This window comes from Oculina patagonica, chromosome 9 (assembly GCF_052425735.1).
Source record: "Oculina patagonica isolate OP01 chromosome 9, crgOcupat, whole genome shotgun sequence".
In the NCBI taxonomy this organism is placed as follows: Eukaryota; Metazoa; Cnidaria; class Anthozoa; order Scleractinia; family Oculinidae; genus Oculina; species Oculina patagonica.
In genome coordinates, this window is record NC_135766.1 from 20,418,674 (window position 1) to 20,437,457 (window position 18,784).

Below are 18,784 nucleotides of genomic sequence, written 5' to 3' on the forward strand. Positions count from 1 at the left end.
CAATTCATACTTTTTGTTGTATTGGGTCTATTTCGAACCCGTTAATTGTATTTTATTTTGCGTGTGTTTGCGTGTGTTTTTACGGTTGCGTGAAATTCTTTGGCAACGGCGATGATTTCACAAGCATGTAAAAAGGCAGGCGAGACTGAAGTAAGGCCATGCATATTCTGAATTATATGTGGTAAAATAAATGAATTTTACTTTGTTGTAAGATACGAAAAATACTAAAAAAGTAGCAACCAGTATTCATGATGAACTGTTGTAAACTATACACAAAGGGTGCAATTCATACTTTTTTGTTGTATTGGGTCTATTTCGAACCCGTTAATTGTATTTTATTTTGCGTGTGTGTTTGCGTGTGTTTTTACGGTTGCGTGAAATTCTTTGGCAACGGCAGTGATTTCACAAGCATGTAAAAAGGCAGGCGAGACTGAAGTAAGGCCATACATATTCTGAATTATATGTGGTAAAATAAATGAATTTCACTTTGTTGTAAGATACGAAAAATACTAAAAAAGCAGCAACCAGTATTCATAATGAACATGTAAACTATACACAAAGGATGCCATTCCTTTTTTGTTGTATTGGGTCTATTTCGAACCTGTTAATTTTATTTTGTTTTGCGTGTACGATTTAAGGTTTTGATACGCTATCGTGTTTCACAAGCACGTTAAGGTGGCCCGCGGGTATTTATGAGGCTGACAGTTCCCTTTTTTAAGCGCGTTTTAAAACGGGAAACCGTGAAGCGATTGCTTAGAGTTTCTAGAATCTGAAAGAATAATGCTTAAATTATATAAATTGATAAATTTTATGGCGATCAAACGCGATTTGTTTAAGTTATGAGCGATTTTCGGAAGCCTTCGTTTTTAATAAAATGCGATTATTTTTAAAATGCCACGGTGAGTTTTTCTGTAATTACCTCAAAACGCTGCCAAACAGTTGAAGTTTACTCACAACAACTTACAGGAAAATCCACTCCGTAGATTTCCTGAACGAGCAACATCTTTATTTTGCCTTTAAAAACTGTTGTGTTATGCGTCTGTCTTGACCGTCGCATAATTTTGATACTTATAATAACCCAGTACCAGCCAGTAAAAGCCAGTAAAAGTTAAAAAGATCGTGTATATACATAAAATGTTAGCAGTTAATAAAGATGGATGGTTTTCAGCCGAATTTTTGAAAATATCAAACAAATGACGTTATTTCAAATTGCGAAAAATTTGTCGATTTGTTTTGTATTTTTTTAAAGCTGCAACTAGAACAGGATATTGCAAAGGATCCGTTTAGCTCAATCGAACAGAAATCAAGTTTAACTTAATAACAAGAAATCGCCGCGTAGCAAAAGCAAAATACTCCCGTGCAGTAAGAATGGGACCCTACAATGTATAAACGAAAGAGACTAAATTTTATGTGATGGGATCTATTAGATTTAGTAGACAGAGATTTCTAGTTCTTGGACTGAGAGACCGTTTGACCTTTCTCGCAGCTTAAAAGCTAGCTCCCGCGTATCGTATGTCGTTTGTCGCAAGTCACGCTATAATATAACGTAATCTTTGTTGAGACAACATAGGGAAATCAAAAAAAATATGTATATAAAATAAAATATTACTGCAGTTGTACAATTGAGCAAATCTACGAAGAAAATGTATTTTTAACCCCTTGTGAAACGTCATCGCTTCAGCATGTATTGCATGCCGTTTATTTAATTTAGATAAACTGCCATTTCTATCCTGCCAAAAAAACCTCTGTTTTAAATCATAGCACTTTACTTGAAACATGTTAAAAATTATTTCTTTTGTTCTAGGAAATGGCGGCTTACCTCAACTGGGTGAGTATTTTTTAATTTAGATTAACTGTCCACGCCATCCTGCCAAAAAACCCCTCTGTTTTAAATCATGGCACTTTACTTGAAACATGCAAATGTTAAAAATTATTGTAAATTTCTTTTATTCCAGTTAATAGATTTCCACCTCCAGTGTTCGGTGAGTATTTTTTAATTAATTTTTAGATAAACTGCCCACTCCATGCTGCCAAAAAACCCTCTGTTTTAAATCATGGCACTTTACTTAAAACATGCAAATGTTAAAACTTATAATTGTAAATTTCTTTTATTCCAGAAAATGGATTTCAACCTCCAGTAGTGTTCGGTGAGTATTTTTTAATTTAGATAAACTGCCCACTGCATCCTGCCAAAAAACGCCTCTGTTTTGTAAATCATAGCACTTTAATTGAAACATGCAACTGTTAAAAATTATTGTTCAGACCTCAAGCTGCTGGTGAGTATTTTTTAATTTAGCCGATAAACTGCCCACTCCATCTTGGCAAAAAACCCACTGTTTTCAATAGTTCAGCACTCTGATTAATTGTGAGACATGCAAATGGCAAAATTAATGACAATTTCTTTTGCTCCATGCAGGAAACACTTTCAGACCGAGTGGTGAGTATTTTTTAATTTAGCCGATAAATGACCCACTCCACCTTGGCAAAAAACCCCACTGTTTTCAATAGTTCAGCACTCTGATTAATTGTGAAACATGCAAATGGCAAAATTAATAACAATTTCTTTTGCTCCATGCAGGAAACACTTTCAGACGGAGCTCGAGCTGCTGGTGAGTATTTTTTGGCAGTCTATCCTGCCAAAAAAGCTGCTGTTTTCAATCATTACACTCCGCTTGTGAATCAACATGCAAATGGCAAAAGTAATATTAATTTTTTTTTGTTCTAGGAAACGCTCTTAGACCTCAAGCTGCTGGTGAGTAATGTCAATTTCTTTTGTTCTAGGAAATGCTTTCACACCTCTAGTGTTTGGTGAGTATTTTTTTAATTCAGCTAAATTGTGCAGTCTACCCTGCCAAAAAAGCTGCTGTTTTCAATCAAGACACTCTGATTGTGAATTAACATGCAAATGGAAAAATTAATGTAAATTTTGTTTGTTCCAGGAAATGGTGTTCCATCTCGAGTTAGTATTTTTTAATTTAGATAAACTGCCCACTCCATGCTGCCAAAAAACCTTCTTTTTTAAATCATGGCACTTTACTTGAAACATGCAAATGTTAAAAATTATTGTAAATTTCTTTTATTCCAGTTAATAGATTTCCACCTCCAGTGTTCGGTGAGTATTTTTTAATTTAAATAAACTGCCCACTCCATGCTGCCAAAAAACCCTCTTTTTTAAATCATGGCACTTTACTTGAAACATGCAAATGTTAAAAATTATTGTAAATTTCTTTTATTCCAGAAAATGGATTTCAACCTCCAGTAGTGTTCGGTGAGTATTTTTTAATTTAGATAAACTGCCCACTGCATCCTGCCAAAAAACGCCTCTGTTTTGTAAATCATAGCACTTTAATTGAAACATGCAACTGTTAAAAATTATTGTTAATTTATTTTGTTCCAGGAAATAACAGTGTACTTGTTCCTCAAGTTGGTGAGTATTTTTTTTAATTTAGATAAACTGCCCACTCCATCCTGCCAAAAAACCCCTCTGTTTTAAATCATGGCACTTTAATTAAAACATGCAACTGTTAAAAATTATTGTCAATTTCTTTTGTTCCAGAAAATGGCGGCTTACCTCAAGAGGGTAAGTATTTTTTTAATTAAGATAAACTGTCCGCTCCATCTTGCCAAAAATCCACCTTTTTTAATCACGGCACTTTGATTGTGAAACATGCAAATGTTATCATTATTTTAATCTACAGTCTCCATTTTTAACTGACCTACTATCATATTACAGTGGAACCCCATTAATACAGACACCAAGGGGACATGCCAAATTGTCCATATTAACAGGGTGTCTGTATTAAGCGGGGTCTCGAAAAAAAGTCACAGATACACGTTTTATCGACACAAAGATTAAGGCAATTAAACGTTTTGATGCCAACTGAAACTGTAACTAATGTAAACTGTGATTTCTCCGACTAAAATTAATAGGTTTTTTGAAAACCTTACGATATATTCATACATTCAAACTAAACATTAATAAGCACAACAGTTGAATAATTAATGTTGCAACTTTACTATATACAAATAATAATGCATTTCAACGCCAACAGAATGTTTTCTATAAATTTTCGATTCAAACTCAAGTCTGACCGTGACCATTGTTAAACTCTACAAACCCATTTGAAAAAGTTCATAACTTTACTTTGCACGTAAGCTTTGAGACGCAAGTGATAGCTGCAGCAAAAGGCAAAGAAAGTGAAAGGGTAAAATATTATGAAAGTCACGCTATTAAGGTTCTCTTTGTAATAAAATGGTTTTACTCTTCAGGGTCCAATGTCTTCAACTTAGTAAATAATCGCGACAACGCAAATTGACAGTGCTCAGCTAAACAATGTCTATAAAGTGGGGTTGACAATCAGTGTATGACAGTTTGTCACTAATGAAAAAGTCTCCGTTGTCCATATCAAAGGCTGTTTTTATTAACTGGGTTAATTTAAGAGAAAATGTATGAGGTTTTTCCAACGAAACTGTCTGTAATACCGGGGTGTCTGTATCAAGCGGGTGTCTGTAAAGCGGGGTTCCACTGTAATAGCTATAGGGGTAATTTCGTTTTGAAAAGCAAGGGTGGTGGTTCATGGACCAGATTCGTGGGTTGGGGGGGGGGGGGGGGCATGTACCATGTAAATGTTTTGGTTACTTTCATAAAACTTGCATTTGTTTAAGTTCTTGCCAATTCTTTCCTTTTCTCTTAGGATTTGGCAATTATTTTCATTCTGGTGGTGAGTAAATTGAAGCAGTCAATTTGTATTGTCTCTGCTATCCAATAAAATAGTGTCCAGCTATTTCGAACGAGAACTTGCACATAATTTATAGTATGTTTTAAGATCAAACCCAATTCAAGTTTTTCTAAAAGAGTATGTTTCTTGGAATCAACAATTTGAACTTTTGAATAAGCTAAAAGAATGTTTACCAGTTAAGCCTTACTTCATGCAAATTAACTGCATGTTCCAAAATTTGTCTATTTTACCATTTTTATGTCGTTTTTTCCTGATGAGCATGTTTTATACAGAGGATAATACATGGTTGTGCAGAGATATGAAATTTATCTTCAAGTGTTCATCTCAATATCAAATGAATGCACTGTCGATTTGAACCTGAAGAGAAATTTCACATCTCCGACAGCCATGTATTATTTTGTATAATTTACAAACCTACTAATAACAAGGTTTTTTATTATTTACAGTAGGTGGAGCAAAAATGATATCTTTGTGTGAATATCAAATGATATCTTTAGATGTGAAGATAACAAATTTTTGCACAAAAGCTTACCTCACATTTCAATGTTATTGATATAAACAGATGAGTTATCAAATTTGCATTTGCAGATAATAGAAGACGAAAAAACAGCAGGCAAAACAGCAGTAGGGGTGAGTGTCTTTAATTAAGCTTTTACTTACAAGAACAAAATGCATGAGAAAGGTGCCTTTGTTGCTATTGGAAAACTGTGCCAGCAATATCATTTCGTGCCACCATTTCATTTCCCAAATGTTCTTGTAAAACTTCGTGTGGCTGGTTGAAATTAACCCTTACAGGGTGTCATCCAAAACTATGTTAATTACATCTCATTATCTCTATAAGTATGTTTTACCATTTTTACTCATTATACCTTATCGTACCTTTTTTGGAATGTTTCGGAAGCATATCAGGCGTGTTTGGTCAAGCCATGGTTAATATCCATTGCGAGACCAAGCAAGCCTGATATGCAGTCGAAGCCTACCAAAAAGTTAAGATTAGGTATTTACCATACCCAAATTTAGCCAAAAATCCGGTTATACTTATTGCTCTGTTGAAGCCATACTTGCAAGGTACATACTGCAAATTGTGTTGCCTTGGTCTTCAACACCTTAACCAAGTTCTTTTTCAAAGTCATTTGAAAAAGAATTGCTCAATGAAGACTACCAATATTGCAGTCAAAACGACACGATCAACACCAAAAGTGACTCTATAGCTATACTCATATACGTATCCCATTTTTTATGAAGATTGAGTGTTAGATGCTTGTGATGATATATGTATAATTTAGAACTATATTAAGATACATGTACTCAAGTTTTGAGTAGAGCACCAAATAACTCTTTACGGCTCCTTTAATGAAAACATGTTCAACGAAAAGACACTGAGTGTTTTTGACCACGTACATTACACTTTGATATGGCGTAAAAACATGCCCATAAAAGGAAAAAAAGTGAACTACAGCCTTGAAAAAAGAAAAGAGAGAGAAGGAGAGAAAAAAAGACTGACGTTCACTTTAACTTTTATATTATCGTCTCCTTTGGAGAAAAAAACGTGTTTTAACAATTACATGAATGAACTAATACATAGTACTTCAAGTACACTATTTTATTAGTTAAGATTGTTTACCAAATTTTAATTTACAGGACGCAGGAAGAAAAGTTTTGTTAAAACTGTTGGGGGCAGAAGAGAAAGTGAGTTATTTCAATTAAGTTACAGTACAACTTAGAATAAAACAATGAGATTAGTAATTATTGCACAATTACTTCAGTAACAGTATCTGGTAGCCTGAGTTTTAGACCTTCCTCTCTGGTCGCCTACTCCCGGGAAGGGACGTCTTAAAAAATCTGGCCGTAATGCTGTCCGGCGACGTCACTGCACTTTGGTTTAGGTAATTCATGCAGAAAAGTTTCTGTTGAGGCCATGAATTTGTGAAAGAAATATAGCTTTAATAAAGGATTGCAGGGTATAAAATTGTTTTGATAGTATTAAGTAAAATGTTGAAAACTTGAGACAAATGGATGAGATTTAAATCAACTGTAGCCTGTATTCCTTTACTGAACCAATTTAATCTGAATCGAATTGCACTTTGTAGACTAGTCACCAAAATAATGTTACGCAGGGGAGAAATACAACACACTTGTGAGTACTTAAATGAATCAATTTAGACGGTTACAGAGGCATCAAGAAACGGAATTCAAGACGACAATATCCTACTTGACCGTGGTCAGTGAGTTCAGAAATCACTGGCTCATCGAGGCTGCAGGACATAACTGTCGAGCGGCTTTGTTGCCAAAACAAGAATACGTATAAATTTGGCAAAAGACTGCATGTAAAAGCAACGAATGTCGCCAACTTAAAACCTACCGGTTTCCATTACTATTCTCCATCCGTAGGTAAACTAATATAGTAATAAACTCAAGGTAAATGACAAATAAATTCATTTCTGGGAAGGTGAACTCTTTCGAGCTCTTTGCAAACGTTTTCAAATTACAATCCTCGCGTGTTAAAATTCAGTCATAATTTCACATATTTATGCAGATAATTTTTAAATTAACCAATCAAAATTACTACCCGGTTTCGGGTAGTGATGTCACCGGATGGCATTAGGGTCATATTTTTTTTAGACGTCCCTTCTCGGGAGTAGGCGACCAGAGAGGGCGGTCTGAAATTCAGGCTAAGTGTCTGGTTGCTTGCCACCATTTCATTTCCTAAATGTTTCTGTTTCGTGTGGCTTATTGCCATAGGGCTGGTCTTAAAACTCACAAAATTAAGACAGAGCTGTATGTGTACATATTCAGTGATTGTAATAAGTTTTTGAAATAGGGAGACACCAAAACGAAATTAGGAGGGCTAAAACATTTGAAGGAAATTATTTTTTTTTAATAAATTTACAATTGAAAGTGGCCAGGTTCTTACTCTTGAGTATCCTGCAAGTGGTATCCTGGTACTGTCTTCTAATACTAACCCTGCATATTGACACTTTTTATGTCATTTGTTTTTTTTAGAAACATGTTACACGTGCCAAGGCATTGGACATACAGCCCAAGTGTGCCCTTCCCGAAGAAAACAAACGGAAAGCAATACAGGGCGAAAGCATATGCAACTGCAGTTTTTTCTGTAACGTAACTGATTGTAACGTTGCAGAAGAAAGTGCAGTTGCATCTGCTTTTTCTACTTAACAAATGGGAAACACTGAAGAACATAATTTTTGGAATTCAACTTTTGTACAGTTATTATGTTGGCGATTCATTCAATTGGTTTGTTGAGGAACACTAATAAACATAATTCTTAGAAACTCGGATTATTTCAACTTTTGTCTTGCTGTTAAGGTTATGTTAGCGATTAAACTCTAAACCAGTCATTAAAATATTTATGAATGTTATTTTTGTTGTTGTTATTCATTGATGTAGTCTTGCTGCATACTCGCAACGACAGTGAGACAAAATTTTATTCCCTGCCGAAAATAACTTAGTGGTGTCTAAAATGTATCTTTTTATTTCGTTTCATCCAGAAATAAAAAGTCAAAGATGCTTCCTTGATTAAAATTTACATGTTGCAAACCTGCAATTTCATCCCCCATTCCTTGCAGATTATTTTCTCTTTCTCAGAGCTCACGGTACCCCGGTCCTTCTGGTCTGTTTGCTTCAAGTAGCCTCGACACCCACGCATGTACAGATTGCGGACCTAATTTTTTATATTTGGCAAAGACAACACATCTCTACAGTACCTCGCACATGAAATGGATTCTTTTAAATAGCAGTACCTACTGCATGGAAGTTACACGCCGAGTATTTATTGTTGCATGCAAGAAAACTAACTAATAAATTTCACCTGCTGTTTGCTTTCTCACATCAAGGTAATGTGACAGTTGTGCGTTTGACACATCAATTTAGCCAGCAATCATAACTATAATCATGATGATATTATAAGCATTTATTGGGTAAAAAGAAGATGGTGAATTGCTCCTAATCAAGCTTGTGGACCCCTCATTTTAGCTCCAAAAGATAGGTTCCTTCAAGAAAAGCATTAAATAGGCAAATTTTGAAAATAATGAATGTCCACTGATACCCGTGAGTGCTTCTTATCTTACTGCTCTACTCTGCTGGAGTTAACCCTGGAAAAGACAAAATGATTATCCAATAATTAAACATTTAATGTCACTTTAATAATTATCAAATACAGTAAAAACCCGTGTATAAGAACAAGTGGATTAAGAACACCCAGGCCTGATTTTAGGAAATAAAGTACCATTTATATAAGAAGACATTCAGCCTGAAAAATGAAAGTTGTTCTTACATGGAAAAATATCAAAGATCAACACTACTTTTCATTGCACACATAATAGTTCCACCCCAATTACAGTGCAGTATTGCCTTGATTTATCAATTTTATTAAAATTAAAATACAATTGTGTGGATATATATTGATTTCATCTATTGGTAGCCTAGTATGTTCCTTATTTTAAGAAACTTTTTTTAAGAACACTTACAGGCTGATTTTGCAGATTATAACCCTTTATATAAGAACCAAATCAGCCTGAACACCCAAAATAGGTGTTCTTATACGCGGGTTTTTACTGTAGTAATCTGTGCATGTGGATATCATCAGAAAGCACTGAAGATGGACGATAACATCTGGCAGAAATTACTCTCACATTAATGCACAACAGAAGACAAAAAAGGAGGGTTCCCGGTCTCCCACGGCATAATTAAAGATCTCATTCCAGACCTTGCCGCGTATTACCCACTCCAAGTGGTGGGGGTGTCATGAAGGCACCATCTTCACTCATTGTTGCCGGGCAAAGAGAAACGAAATGGCCTTATTTATACTACCTTCCCCTTCGCTCTCCTCCTACCTCCCTTCATACCTTACCTAATCCAGGTTGGCATTATTTTTAGTAAATACTGGCATACATCATATATATCACTTGCTTGTATGCATAGCAATAAACTAGTGGCTGTCATCTGTTCAATAATGGTGTAAATAGGTAACACCTCCATTTACTTTCTGGTTTTACTCATGAATTGTAACAGATATATACTTAAATGTATTCCTGTGACTGATCCAGATGTGAAGGCAACTAGCAATGAAATAGCTCTGGAATGTGGGGTAATTGATCACCATTAAATTTATAAAATATCTTGGGGGGGGGGGGGGGGGGTACCCTTGACTACATAATGGTTGTTATGGATGACTTCTAACCGTTGTATCTTGGGCTACCTTAGTTTCCTGGCCTTGCTTTTCGGTCATAATTATTTGTTGTATTGGAGGTTTTCTACACTTTTGACAGCAGTCAGATCTGTATTTGGTGTGTCAAAACTAGAACACAATAATCCTTCAAACTCACACAGCTTACAGTATTTTCCCATAAAATAAAAGCCAAAGAGTAGAGAGCATTGAGATACAAAAAATGGTAGGATGGATTTCTTTAAATTGACAATGTGAAAGGTATAACCTCGCAATAAACTATACGTCAGATTTGTCATTGATGCAAACCTTAACAAATCCATGCCACAGATTTTGCTTGTGAATGAACTAGTTGTTGGTGTTGATTTAAACACAAAAATGTAAGCTGTATGAATTTTTGGGGGTATGTGACTTACCAAGATATGGTAATGATTACTGAAAATGAAGGGAACTTCTTGAAAAGAAAAAACAAACTTAAGAAAAATAAATGATGAATGTCCACTGGTACCTGTGATTGTTTCTAAGCCGACTGCCCTACTCTGCTGGAGATTATCCTGGAAAAGAAAAATGATTACCCAGTAAAAAATGAGAGTATACCAATATTAATTTTAACAATAATCCTGTGAAATCGCGTGGAATATCGCCTGATATTTACCCAACGAGATGGCAGGTCCTGTGGGCTAAAATCAGATGATATTCCGCAAGATTAAGCAGAATAATTGTATTTTTATTCAACAAATTGGTAACAGAAACTATTTTAAAGCTAAAAATACTGTGGTTACACAGCGCTTTGCCATAATTTGTACAACTTCTATCAGCCTACATATATCGTAGGATATCTGTAAGGTACAGATAACGGATAACAAGGATGTGCAGGCCACTCATGGGCATCACAAAAAACTTGTTGAATAATTATAACAAATGGTATTCTGTGCATGTGAATGTCATCAGAATGCACTGAAGATGAACGATTGCATCTGACAGAAATTACTCTCACATTAATGCACAACAGAAGACAAAAAAAGAGGGTTCCCGGTCCCCCGCAGCATAATTAAAGATCTCATTCCAGACCTTGCCGCGTATTACCCACTCCAAGTGGTGGGGGTGTCATGAAGGCACCATCTTCACTCATTATTGCCGGGCAAAGAGAAACGAAATGGCCTTATGATAAAGTGTATACTACCTTCCCCTTCGCTCTCCTCCTACCTACCTCCATCCCTCCATACCTTACCTCCTCCGGTCCTCTTCAACATCCACTGATTGGCTCCTTTTATCATCCATACAAACATCCAATGCCAGTGGCTCAAGTTGTATGATAAAAGCTCTCTTTTCATTGAACAACAGTTGGCATTATTTTTAGTAAATACTTGCTAACATCAAAAACGGGCATCTGCATTCATTTGCAATAAACTAGTGGCTGTCATCTGTTCAATGATGGTGTAACAAGAAACTTTAAGCAGTTTGTAACCATGCGGTTTATGTTTGACCAACTCTTTGAGTTCTTTAGCTAGGAAAGACATGGCACCACACAGTAAAAAATCTTTAGAAAAGCATTCACTTGAGAAACCACAAGACTTGATAGCATGAGTCACGGAGTATACGTGACATGAATTTCCTTCATGCGTAATCTCTTTCTTTTTAAATTCCTGCTTTTGCATGCAAATATTTATTTTGTGCCGAATGTTCAATAAAATAAACCCAAGCCAGTTCATGAATGGAGCTAATTAAAAAGAAGTCCATTTCACACCAAAGAGTAGACTAAGTCCATCACATTGTATTTCTTCGTTTCACGTCTGCCGACGAGCTTTTGCAAGTAAAAATAGAGCATACCTGACTGCGTATTTCAGCAGGTAATTTCGCTGGCGCGATGACGTGTATCAATGCCTTGACATATTCTTGCTGAGCTTGCAATTTTCGTTTTGATTCCCAAAATAAGTTTAAAACAAAAATTGGAATATCTAGAAGAGAAGTCGTTGTTTTGCAATATTTAACACTTTCCGGGTAAATTGTATGACTTGTACTTGCCCCAAGTCAAACGCCTGAATAACACAAAAATTAATATTTCACACAAACAGAGCGCATAGTATTGGTAAATATTTTTTAAAATAGGAAGGGTGAATGATTATATTTTATTTATTGCTATAGGCGAGCGATGACGTAGTGGAAGTTTTAAATAGCTTAAACATCTCCAAGCAGTTTTTGGTTTCGCTATGTGATTATTCAGTCCTGTCTTCTGGTAAAACACTGGAATGACACAAAAATTATACATTTCACTCTAAATAGAGAAAAAATTGTCCATGTTAAACGAGTGATCGCTAGTAAACATCAAATCTTGCGTGACCGTGACCAAGGAGCCGGCTGGGCCGCGACAAACAAAAAAAAGGCCGGCCAGATTATGAACCGGTTTTGCAAGGTTAAATAGGTAACACCTCCATCTACTTTCTGGTTTTACTCATGAATTGTAACAGATATAATTATGCTTAAATGTATTCCTGTGACTGATCCAGAGGTGAAGGCAGCTAGCAATGAGATAGCTCTGGAATGCGGGGTAATTGATCACCATTAAATTTATAAAATACTCTACATATAAACTAATAAGAAAAAAAGATATTTTCCATACGTGAACGTAAATTTCAATTTACACTGTCCCAATCTATAGATCATGTCATTGTGTAGACCGTTTGTGTATTGCTGAGACAAACTCCAAGGCTTGCCGTTTAATCTGCCTGTTTTTGGTTATTGCTTTTTAACATACAGAATTTTTAACAAAACTTGACAAAAGTGTTTTTATTACTTATCACGGGGAATGAAGGTAGGTAGGAGAAGAACGTAAAATAAAAATACAAAGGGAAAGGGGGAGGTAGCATACTTTATCATAAGGTAGAATTTTGATTATAATTATTAGCATGGCAACAATAAGTGAATTGGGTGCCTTCATGACCCCCCATCCTCAAACCCCCAAAACATGTTATTAAAACTATAGTAATACATGTAGAATAATTACTAAGTGTTACAATACACCAGGAGATACAGAAAACAAATTAAAGCTTTACAATGAATATTCCTATACAACAGTTTAAAATATTATGATTAATAACATTTTTTAAGTCTCGCAAGACATGTATACTACAAAATGGTCCCAAAAAATCTGGGGAATTTCAACTAAAAACAGCTCAAATAAGTAATAAAAACACTTTTTGCACGATTTGAAAAAAACCCTCTGTAAAAAACAATAAGCAAAACCACAGGCAGAGTGTCGAGCAAGTATTTCAGCTTAAGGCTGCCCTTTATTAAAAATCAATTCAACAAATGATTAACATATCATTTGTCAAATGACAAAGGTATCCTTATTTACCAAGAAGAAATTATATTAAGCCAATACATAGATGATACCAACCTCACATTGGATGGACCAAAGGAATCTTTAAAAAATGAATATTTGTAAAATTACTTGTTAAATCACAAATGCTTAAGATATTTATAACTGGCATTTAGAGTTACCACAGGAACGGCGGAGCAATTTTCCAAGTGGGGGGGCTGACTATTGACTTGAAGTGGGGGGGCTTAAAATACTTTTCTCTTAGTAAGTCTTTATTTTTTCGGAAATTCTGGGGGGCTAAAGCCCCCCCAGCCCCCCGGCTCCGCCGTGCCTGTACCAGTTCACTTCACTGCGAGATATTAACTCATTATGACAAAGCTGGCATCACAGTACCAATAGCTAATTTCTATTTAGGAAATTCTCTCAACATCATTCCAAAGAAAATAACAAATACATGCTTCTAAACTTGAAAATGTTTAAGCTAGACAGTGTTATAGTTAATTAATGTGAAATTATATTAAATAAATTTATAAGACTCAATTTTTATGGTCAGTTAGCAAAATCATGCTTAAATGTTTTTCTCATATCCATGTGATGGTAATGACTAACTATTGATAATAATCATTCAGAAATGTGTTTCATTTTATACTTTTACTTTTCCCAAAGAGTATATATAAATAAGGTTAACTCACTAGGTGCTTTGTGAAGTTAATGGTGATGTATTACCCAAGATTTCAGAGCCATTTTTGGGCTAGCAGCCACCCTGATTCAATCACAGAGATGCTAAAAGCATAAAAAATTCTGCTTAAAGCCATGTTACACCTATCAAACATTAGCAGATGAAAACCATAACTTATGAACAATGCAACTCAAACATTTACTGGGAAAATGAAAAACAGATTGAAATGATCATTGTCTACCACAAAAGTGGTTGCAAAAATTAAAGTCTGGGTTTAGGCACAGAGGCCTACGATATATAGTACAACACACTAAATAACTTTTAAGCCACTTCATCTCCCAGAACTCCACCTAGATAATTACCATGCCCTGGTAACAATCACAGTCCAGAATTTCATATCTTTTCCCTATAAAATCTCAGGTCTCTACCCTCTGGCAAACAAGGGAATGCAATTGGTGGGTCTTGAGCAAACCAGAAATTGTGCTATATGCAGTACATGTAAGTTAAGTAGGTTAATGTGCGTGCATGTGCTGAAGTTACACTGTAAAAAGCACTTCAAAGCCTTAATAAATTATTTGACACACCCGCACAAACAACTGGGGCTACACAATCTGGCTACAAAACAGTTCATACTAAAGATAAATTATCGTTGAGACTGTGCCCACTCTACTAACCTGAGAAATGTTTCCTCATGATATGCTGCAGCTAAAGCCTCTCTCTGTGTACATTCATAAGCCAAGACTTGTAGTCTTTCCATTTCTGCGGCTCTCGCCCGGGTAGTGGGAGTGTTAACAGGCTTCAACCTATCATCATTCAGCAGGACATCTTCGTGAAAGGCAAAATCAGGATCCACGCCTTCTCCACCTGCAGATTTTGCTCTTGACAGTGCCACAAAGAGAGCTCCTGGATTCTTAGCTTCAAAGTCATGCTTTCCAGGGTGAATGACAACATACCTGAAGGCCTCCCCACTTCCTACAGTCAAACCCTGGCACTTGTGGATAGTGGTTCCCCATGACAGCCTTAATGGAACCTGAGAACGCTTGCACCTACATGCACAATCCGTAGAGCGGTTCACAGGTACAATTGGCACAAGTGTGGGATCTTCATCAATGTAAGCCGGACCCTTATAACCTGCAAAACGTACAAACACAACATCGGGTAATGGTGGAGGATCATCAGTAGGCCTGAGACCATCTTTGTAGACAATGTCTACTACTGTGCCAACAGCTCCATTGTACAAACCCCATGCAGCCTTCAGGTTTACCGTAAGCATGACCTTACTGCCACGGCAAAGATAGAGCAGAGGTAGCAAACCTCCTGCCTTATTGCTGTCAGCCTTCTGAGCATGCCTGCCATTGTCAACTGACTTGATCTTTGCAACTGGATGGTTTGGCTCCTTGTTCAACTCAAGCAGCTTTGCTTTATTGCGTTCCCATTCCAAACGATGCGTTGGAAAAACATACAGCCCTTGCTCATCCATCCTATGTAGAAGTTCAGGACCATGGCTCATACGCAGATTGTGCCACTGAAACTGCTGCAGCCAACGGACTTGCTCGTGTGTCGTAGAGTAGGTTCGCATGGACATCAACACATCTCTTAGCTGCTTTTCAGATTCAGTTTGACGGACAATCTGAGTTAGCTCTACAGCGCTGTCAAAACTTGTCCACACCAGTCGGCCATGGTTAGATGGTGCACTGCGATTATGTTCAATGTAGACGGGAGTGTCACACACAGGAGGTAGCTGCACATCGTCTCCCATCAGCACTACTACAGGGATGCCTCCCCACAGCTCCTCTGAATTGGCCCCTCTATTGATTGCATAGCGTGTATGCTGTTCCATCCAGCCCATTGTGGTGCGACCAAACATTGATCGCTCATCACCGACCAGAACTTTAAGATTTTCGCACCTATCCTGGATTTGCTGCAGCACGGAACCTGAAGGCACAGTCAGCTCATTAGAAGACCTTCCCCCTGTTGGGATTCTCAAAAAGCTGTGTGCAGTCGTGCCTTGAACAAGAAAGGCAGAATTTCCAGTCGGGGTAATGACCTGTATGGCATCGTTGCTTCCAAACACTTGCCTTACTAGCTTCTGCAGGCACTTGATGACATATGACTTCCCTGTACCTGCAGTACCGGCGACGACAAGTCGCAAGGGATGGTAATCTTGCGGGTTCTCAATCAGGTTGTAGAGAGTATGCAAAATCAGACTGACTATAGCTCTCTGATTGTCATTTAAGGATAGAGGAGATACATCTGGTAATTCAAGGTCCACAACTTCTGTTTCCTGTTCCTCGTCTTCTTTGATGGTCTCTTCCAGCCACTTTTTAGGGTCTTTGCCCTCAGGAAGATTAATGGAAATACTGCTCCAGTCGTACTGCTCTCCACCATCATCATAATCAAAGTCCTTCTCAACTCCCTCATATCTCTGGTTTTGGCCAGCATAGACATCAACCCAGTCTGGTTGTTCTGCTGCTTCATCAGCATTATCATCCACATCATCTTCAAATACCGGTTCTTGCGGATGCTCAGCATAACGCTGTGCCTTAGAGACTTGGGCCTTCACAAACATTGGGCACTCATCAGTAACAACAAAGTCCTTAAACCGATCAACCCAAGATTCAGCATCTCCCTTTACTTCTTGGATTTCAAACCAGTTTGGCCAGTGTAACAGAAGCATCGTTCTACAGTAGTCCTCATTCAATGGCCATGAAGCATGTGTAGAGCCCCCACTGACCACCGGAACGTTGCCCTCTCGGGATGCAAACTGGTACCAGGAGCAATGCTCTTCACTAGACCGTGCAAGGTACTTGTCCAAAGGGGTACTGCGTGTGGCAGTCTCACCATCACGTTCAAGACGCCTTGACCCTGTCATTGACAAATAGGAAAACCTACGGCTGCACCGCCAAAGTGCTAGTCCACTGAGCTCAAATGATGCCTCGGGTCCACTAATATCTCTTCTTCCGACGGTCTTTATAAGCATCTTGGCACAAATTGATTTTCCAGACACCTGGCCTGCATCACTTGAATCCACAGCATTTACCATGTCTTCAAATAGATCAGCAGTTGCACCGGTAGGTTCACTGTCCTTGCAGGCATAACCACAAACATAGTCAATTATAGCTATGATATCATCTGTGCTGGGATTATCTGGGGAAGAATTCGACAGAATCAAGCTTATGTCACCATTTGCTCTCCAGGACTGCAATTGATAACGGGAATGCTGAACTACACGTTGATGGTCTCGTGGCATCTCAAGGCGAGGTGCTCCATTGTGATCGTTAACAATTTCTGGTGCGTTGCGGAGTTTCTTTCCTGGGTGAAACTCACTTCCAAATTCCATGCGGCAAACACGTTCATTTGGCTGCAATCCTTGCCCAGGATGACGGGGTGTTCTCAAACAGTAATCGGAACAACTGTGCAACCCAACTCGGTTTACCAAAAGCAAATGATCCTCAAGGATCGCATCTTGGGCTGAACCTATATCCATTAGCATCTTTACCAGGGGATCTCTCTCATCTGATATTGGGTCAGCTGAACCTTCAGGTGGAGGCCAGAGATCCTTCCGCGGCTTTCCTTCCTCATCACTACCACCTGGGTGTAATGCTGTCATGGCTAGGTTTTCGTCAGCCCATTGGTTAAGTATGGCAGCACACTCGTCTTCATCACAATCGCCTTCACGAGCCTGGTGCAACAGCTGGTGTGGCTGTCTGTCCTCTCTCCAGCTGAGTTGGTGCCAGTGGATTTGACCTCGGGACTTGGCAAATTCATAACGATACCAATAGTCATGGACACCAAAAACAGGCTTGAGGACCTTATTATGGTACGACAGGGTACGCAGGTCAAAGTAATTCACCACCACATGGGTATTCTCCTGCACAGCCTTGTAGCGGGCACTGCTATCCTCAGCAAGGTTAACTTCTTTTCCTGTGGTCTGCAAAATGTACTGCTCCAATAGTCTTCTAAGTGGGGGAAAGTAAAACTCAGCACAACTACCAGTCATAAAAAATGAAGGCAATCCTTTCTTCTCATTAACCATGAACTCAACCAAGGCTCGAAGCTCTCTTCGTCTTTGATGCCAATACTGTGCTGTACCACGCAGATTTGCCCCAAAATACAGCAGTTTGTTAATGAATGTGGTATCACCACTTGCTAGTCGCTCTTGCAGGTCTGCAACTGTTAATTGCGGGTCTCCTAGCTGCTGATCGACAATGTACCTGCTCTGTTCTAGGGCACGCTTCCTCGTAATCATGTTGTGAACAACAAACTTCCATACCTTGTGTCGGGCAAACCTTCCATCTTTATACCACAGCAAGTGCTCTGCCCAGTCATGGAGTGAAGGACATGTTATTTGACGATTGATGTGAAAATCACCCTTTCCACATGGGAATAAGCAAGGAAAGGCCATTGTGAAAAAGTAAGGAGTGGTAAACTCCGATGCTGGAGTTGTACTAACTGAAGGCCAAGAAATCACTGGTCGTTCAGTGCCTTGTTGCCTCTCGACTGCTTCAGCTTCAGGAGGTTCAGACACAACTTCATTTATGGCTGCTTCAACACATGCTTGAACATTCACTCCGGGCTCAGGGAGAATAACTCCAGATACTGTCGTATCATCACCACTATCTGTTTCACCTGCATCCAGCTGTTCTGGAGCCGGGCCTTGGTCATCCATGTGATCTGCTGTTTCTGAAAACTCAACTGTTCTCAAGTTCGGCAATTCACCATCTGCCGGTAAATTTTGCAGACGAGTGTCACTAATCTCGATATCGCCATAGGCAGGATTATTGACCTTCAGCCAGCGGAGTGCACCCTCTACACGCCGTCTTCTAACCCTAAACTCCTTGCCTTCTGACACGTATGATATC

The 18,784-nt window shown here is 38.1% G+C and overlaps 2 protein-coding genes and 1 long non-coding RNA gene across 3 annotated transcripts; 2 read left to right on the top strand and 1 right to left on the bottom strand.

Moving 5' to 3' along the window:
- Positions 1 to 1,834: 1,834 nt before the first annotated feature.
- LOC144666634 (uncharacterized) lies at positions 1,835 to 5,383 on the top strand. Its single transcript, XM_078528031.1, has 8 exons — positions 1,835 to 1,982; positions 2,579 to 2,609; positions 2,726 to 2,752; positions 3,086 to 3,112; positions 3,239 to 3,268; positions 3,557 to 3,580; positions 4,695 to 4,721; positions 5,328 to 5,383. The coding sequence occupies exons 1-8, from the start codon at positions 1,896 to 1,898 to the stop codon at positions 5,381 to 5,383; spliced, it is 309 nt and encodes a 102-aa protein (XP_078384157.1). The 5' UTR covers positions 1,835 to 1,895.
- Positions 5,384 to 6,224: 841 nt separating this feature from the next.
- On the top strand, positions 6,225 to 8,119 carry LOC144665597 (uncharacterized). The gene is made up of 2 exons (XR_013572987.1): positions 6,225 to 6,428; positions 7,743 to 8,119. It is a non-coding gene; the product is annotated as an uncharacterized LOC144665597 (long non-coding RNA).
- Positions 8,120 to 9,624: 1,505 nt separating this feature from the next.
- On the bottom strand, positions 9,625 to 18,586 carry LOC144666319 (uncharacterized). The gene is made up of 2 exons (XM_078527718.1): positions 14,597 to 18,586; positions 9,625 to 10,478 (listed from the first exon to the last, which is right to left on the bottom strand). The coding sequence occupies exons 1-2, from the start codon at positions 18,325 to 18,327 to the stop codon at positions 10,445 to 10,447; spliced, it is 3,765 nt and encodes a 1,254-aa protein (XP_078383844.1). The 5' UTR covers positions 18,328 to 18,586; the 3' UTR covers positions 9,625 to 10,444.
- Positions 18,587 to 18,784: the final 198 nt, after the last annotated feature.